The sequence below is a fragment of the Alosa pseudoharengus genome, unplaced genomic scaffold (assembly GCF_046254945.1).
Source record: "Alosa pseudoharengus isolate Yale_2024_CS ecotype anadromous, Long Island Sound unplaced genomic scaffold, YU_APseudo_1.1 YU_APseudo_1.1_scf_20, whole genome shotgun sequence".
Classification (NCBI taxonomy): domain Eukaryota; kingdom Metazoa; phylum Chordata; class Actinopteri; order Clupeiformes; family Clupeidae; genus Alosa; species Alosa pseudoharengus.
Genome location: NW_027468664.1, coordinates 2,052,479 through 2,058,478, shown reverse-complemented (window position 1 = coordinate 2,058,478; position 6,000 = coordinate 2,052,479). Strand labels below are relative to the sequence as shown.

Here is a 6,000-nt window from a genome sequence, read left to right as displayed (position 1 = left end):
TTAGAACCCTAGTCTATTGGAACCCTAGTCTATTGGAACCAGAGTTCACTAGAACCCAAGTACATTAGAACCCTAGTCCATTGGAACCAGAGTTCACTAGAACCCAAGTACATTAGAACCATAGTCCATTGGAACCCAAGTTCACTAGAACCCTAGTCTATTGGAACCCTAGTCCATTGGAACCCAAGTTCACTAGAACCCAAGTACATTAGAACCCTAGTCCATTAGAACCCAAGTTCACTAGAACCTGACGACTCACCTGGCTGTCCTCCAGCCGGCATCCCAGTTGCAGCCTGCAGAGAGAAAAATACCAGAATGAGTGAGTGTGTGTAATTATGTGTGAATGTAAGTGTGTGTGTAAATGTGTGTGTGTGTGTGTAATAATGTGTGAATGTAAGTGTGTGTGTAAATGTGTGTGTGTGTAATTATGTGTGAATGTAAGTGTGCAAATGTGTGTGTGTGTGTGTGTGGTGTGTGTAAATGTGTGTGTGACCTGGGAAGGAGCATTGCTGATAGGAACAGTCTCTGGGCTAAGGGCTCGTCTCAACTGGGCATCAAGGTCCTCAAGAGGCTGCTGGGACTGAACACACACACACACACACACACACACATTAGACACATACAAACACAAAGGAAAAACACATACACATTCCCACCCACATACATATGCAGACACACTGTCTCTATATGTCTGTCACAACATAGACACACACACACACACTGCTGATGGGCTCTCTCTGTCAGTCACACACACACACTAACACACACATTCACACACCAAATGATGAGTTAAATGGTCTGGAGTGAGATGTGACCACTCTAATTTTCTGAGAGCCATAATTAGTCCAATCAGAGCAGGTCTCTGGTCCACCTCTTTAGTCAGTGGTGAGGCGGCTAGCGCCGGGATTGGACACAGAGCTGCACTCTGATGAGTCTGATCATAGACATAATATACATAGACACCGCATTGGCGGCTGAAAACAAGAAATGCGGCCGCCATCTTGGACCTGTCATACTCCTCGTTGCGTTGCAGCAGAAAACACAAGATGACAGCACTGTGCAGCATGTTCCTGCTCAAATCGGCGGACCATACTCGGGGTATTTACTTTTCACAAGTAAGATTTAACATTACCGTACTATTGGTTGTATTTTGTATTTTCGAACAATGTGGCCTGTATCATAGCTACATGTATGACCTTTGCAGCAAAAAAAAACGTGTGAAAATCTGTTCGGTATTCAGTGAGATATGATTAATTAAGTGCGCTGACAGCTCATCGCACCGGCCAAACAGATTACACTGAGTGGAGTGGATGACCGGTCCAAGATGGCGGCTCCACGTCTCGTCAGCGCTAGTAGCGGTCGATGCAGCGTCTATGTATATTATGTCTATGAGTCTGATGACCTCAGAAACCTGGCGCTCAGCACTCATTGGTCCACTGGCCTCAAGTCTGCTACATGCACACACACACACACAAACTTAGACACAGACACACACACACACTCAGACTTGGACACAGACACACACACACACTCAGACAGACAAACAGACAGACACACACACACTCAGACAGTGTAATGGGTGGAGTGGTGGCAAATCCTGAGCTGGATGTGATGGCGTAAGCTGCGTAGTAACACTGTGAGCAACTATGGGCACACACACACACACACACACACACACACACACACACACACACACACACAGTGCAGCAGCACCAGGAGCAGCTGCACAGCCCTGAAGGCTTATAAAGGAACAGAACATCTGTGGGAGAACACATCTGGTCCATGGGAGCACAGAACAGTGCAGAACACAATCAAACAGCAGGAGCAAAAGGCCCATTTCATTACGGCTCAATCCCACTCGGGCCACCATATTCAGCTAAGCCTGCAGGGTCTGCTGAATAAACACACTACACATCCCTACACACACACACACACACACACACACACACACACACACACACACACACACACACACACACACAGATCATTCCTAATATGGTGAAAGAGAAAGATAATGAAGAGAGAGAGATTGAGAGATGGAGGGATTGAGAGATGGAGGGATTGAGTGGCCCATCCATTCATGCACCCACTAGAGAGAGCTTACCATGCACACTGAACAGAGAGACAGGCAGACAGACCGACAGACACACACACAGGCAGACAGACAGGCAGACAGACAGACAGACAGGCAGACAGACACACACACACACACAGGCAGACAGACACACAGGCAGACAGGCAGACAGACAGGCAGGCGTTTGTGGCGGTGCTGTGGTGATGAGGCTGGAGGCACCTGAAGTGGGCAGGGTCCTGGGAAGGGGGGCAGGTACTCAGCAGGAGGAGTAACAGCCTGGTCCATACCCATGGGTACACCCTGGAGGAAGAGGAAGAGGAGGAAGAGGAGAGAGAGGAGGAAGAGGAGGAGGAGGAGGAGAGAGAGAGAGAGGAGGAAGAGGAGGAGGAGGAGGAGGAGGAGGAGGAGGAGAGAGAGAGAGAGGAGGAAGAGGAGGAGGAGGAGGAGGAGGAGGAGGAGGAAGAGAGAGAGGAGGAAGAGGAGGAAAAGAGAGAGGAGGAAGAGGAGGAGGAGGCGGAAGGGGAGGAGGAGGCGGAAGGGGAGGAGGAGGAGAAAAAGGAGGAGGAAGAGGAGGGAGAGAAGGAGGAGGAAGAAACAGGACCTTCATCACAATCATGCACTAGACACATGCAGAGAGCAGCCATCCACACAGCAGCCAGGCGGGACCGCATCAGGGCCACATCAGGGCCGCATCAGGGTCGCATCAGGGCCGCATCAGGGCCACATCAGGGCCACATCAGGGCTGCATCAGAGCCACATCAGGGCCGCATCAGGGCCGCATCAGGGTCGCATCAGGGCCACATCAGGGCCGCATCAGGGCCCAGCCTGGGCTGCTATGTAGATGCTGAGCCTAACATGAGCTCCTAGTCATTGTGTTAGTTTACGGAGTTATATAAGTATAAGTATATACACTCTTTTGATGCCGTGAGGGAAATTTGGTCTCTGCATTTATCCCAATCCGTGAATTAGTGAAACACACTGAACACACAGTGAACACACAGTGAACACACTGTGAGGTGAAGCACACACTAATCCCGGCGCAGAGAGCTGCCTGCAACAACAGCGGCGCTCGGGGAGCAGTGAGGGGTTAGGTGCCTTGCTCAAGGGCACTTCAGCCGTGCCTACTGGTCGGGGTTCGAACCGGCAACCCTCCGGTTACAGGTCCGAAGTGCTAACCAGTAGGCTGCCATCAAAAGTTCAGACTATGGATCAGATTACAGATGACATATTCCAGCAGCCCTTTACGCCTGAGGGCCCCAGTGAGTGGGTTAAAGGTTAAAGGTTAAAAAGAGACCAGTCACATGCATGAGGTTATAGTCAAACAGTTGGTGAGTCCTGTGAAGGAGATCTTACTGCAGTTGGGAACAACTGCATGATTACAGTTATCACACACACACACACACACACACACACACACACACACTATCTAGTCAGCACTGCTCACATTAATCTTACAGCGTATCATCCTAAGCTCCCATTCCCAAAACCATCATCTCTTCTACATCACACACATACACACACACAATATGTATGCACATGGCACACGTACACACACTCTCATACATTCACACACATCATTTCAGCATTCTTATTGTGAAACTCCTTAATCATCCCAATTACTTTCTCACTCGCGTGCACACGCGCGCGCGCACACGCACACACGCACACACACACACACACACACACACACACACACACACATCTGTATCCTGCAGTATTTACTGCATTCTCCAGTGCATTATCTTAGCAAACCCTTTAATCAAGCACCTCACACACATACGCACACACACACATGCGCATGCGCGCTCTCACATACACATAGACACACACACACACACACACACACTCACCGGTACTCTGGATAGGGGGTGTTTTGCACACACACACACACACTCACCGGTACTCTGGATAGTAGAGCCCGACCGATAAAGGATTTTGAAGGCCGATACCGATACAAATATTTGTTGATTTAAAAATCCGATATTCCGATATATCGGCCGATATATCTATATTTTTTCAGAAACGCGCAACAAAACATTAACAGATTTCCCTAACATTAGTTATTTGTAGTTATTTATGAGTATTGACTAAAATAATATGATAATTTCATATTGTCACAGTGGAACAAAGGAACATCGAAATATATTAAAGTTCTGATAAATAAAATGTATAAAAATAGAAACTTAAGATATGAAACTTAGTTTTTTGAACAAAAACACAATAACAACAACAAGTTTCATAAATATAACTTTGAACTAAGACTTAATAATTGCAAAAAATAATGATGACATTATTACTATCATCATCATTTGTATTGTCATTAAACAAGATAAAGGTCACTCTTAAATGTTTGAGTGTGCGTGTGTAATAATTAGTCCCGAATTGCCTTATAAGCTACCTTATAATTACAATGTCAGCTTGTTTATCCCTTTACCTGCACTTTTAAAATTATTTCCATCAAGCAACATCAAACCATTTTCAATCATCAGTTGCTGTCTGCCTTCTAAAACCTACTATTTAGTGATCTAAATCCATTATGTAACTGCTGAGGCTGAACGACAGTCTTAAGCGCACACTTGGCGTCATTGGATTTCACACACGTGTAAAAGAAAAGCTAACTTTTATGCACAAGCTACGTTTTTCACAAGCTACGTTTGATACTTTTTCTCTATGTCTAAATGTTTACTCCTCTCACGTCTAATTTACATTTTACAATGCAGGGACTGTAACTACAGATATACTAGTAATAAATCATTACTTTATTTAGGCAGAATAAATTCGTTGTGGTTTCCAAGCTCATTAATGTTAACGTTAGCGGTCTTCCACTGATATTCATAGCATTAGCTAGCTTTGTGGTTAGCTAGTCTATGATGAGCCCTAATTTAGCAATGGATAACGTCATACTGCAAATTGTAAAACATACGCTTTCAAAATAACAGGCCGGGGAGAGATAACACGTCTCACTGCTATAACTGTCACGCTATTAAAGAAATACATCTTCAGTCACATTGTCAAAAGTTAAAAGGACAGACAGTCAACTACACTGTAACAACGTAACGTAATTACTAGCTAATTCCGCTTCACTCTCGGCTTATTTAACAGCAGCAAAACTGGACATTGTTTTCACGAATTTTGTCATGCTCATTTGAGTTAAGAGAACTGATGGGGATGTTCTTTTAATTGTTATTTCAAGCAATGTATGTCTCGTGACCGAATCACCATAAACACACTCCACTGATGTTCTCACTCGCGGATAACAGGTTCTCTCTGCCCGACTCTGGCTGGATCAGCAGGCTGCAGGATGTGTGGCGCGTTATACACGAGTGTTGCCAGCAGGGACGGTGTAGAGTGCCCTCTGGAGGACAAACTATATAACGCCAACACTCATGACATGGTTGAAGGGTGTTTCGTCCGTTTTTATTTTATTTTTAAAATATTCATTTATCGGCCATTATAAATGCCGATACCGATAGTTTGGAAAATGCCTAATATCGGCCGATAATATCGGCCCGCCGATAGATCGGTCGGGCTCTACTGGATAGGGGTGTTTTGCACGCACACACACACAGACACTCACCGGTACTCTGGATAAGGGTGTTTTGCACACACACACACAGACATTCACACACACACCGTTACTCTGGATAAGGGTGTTTTGTAGGGATGCACGATATATCGGCGGCCGATATATTATTAGGCGATAAGTGAAAAAATGAAAATATTATTATCGTACCGATAACAGAATTCTGGCCGATAATTTGCGCCGATATTTTTTAAAGTCCTAATTTAGGCCTACGTAAGGTCCGTCTGGCTACACTGAGCTACTTGAGCTTGGTTGGCTATACTTTTTCCTCAATATAATGACAGCGATGTGAATGTATTTCACCACTCTTACAAAATCTGTGGATATGCGTTCATTTGGGAAT

The 6,000-nt window shown here is 45.4% G+C and overlaps 1 protein-coding gene across 1 annotated transcript in view; it reads right to left on the bottom strand.

Annotated features, from left to right (window-relative positions):
* The window catches only part of wnk1b (WNK lysine deficient protein kinase 1b), a gene marked incomplete in the record, with an annotated part of 170,545 nt that overhangs the window by 21,988 nt on the left and 142,557 nt on the right, over positions 1–6,000 (bottom strand). Inside the window, 3 exon segments of the mRNA XM_076296205.1 lie at positions 260–293; positions 494–580; positions 2,294–2,374. Of these exon segments, the coding sequence (XP_076152320.1) occupies positions 260–293; positions 494–580; positions 2,294–2,374 (202 nt within the window).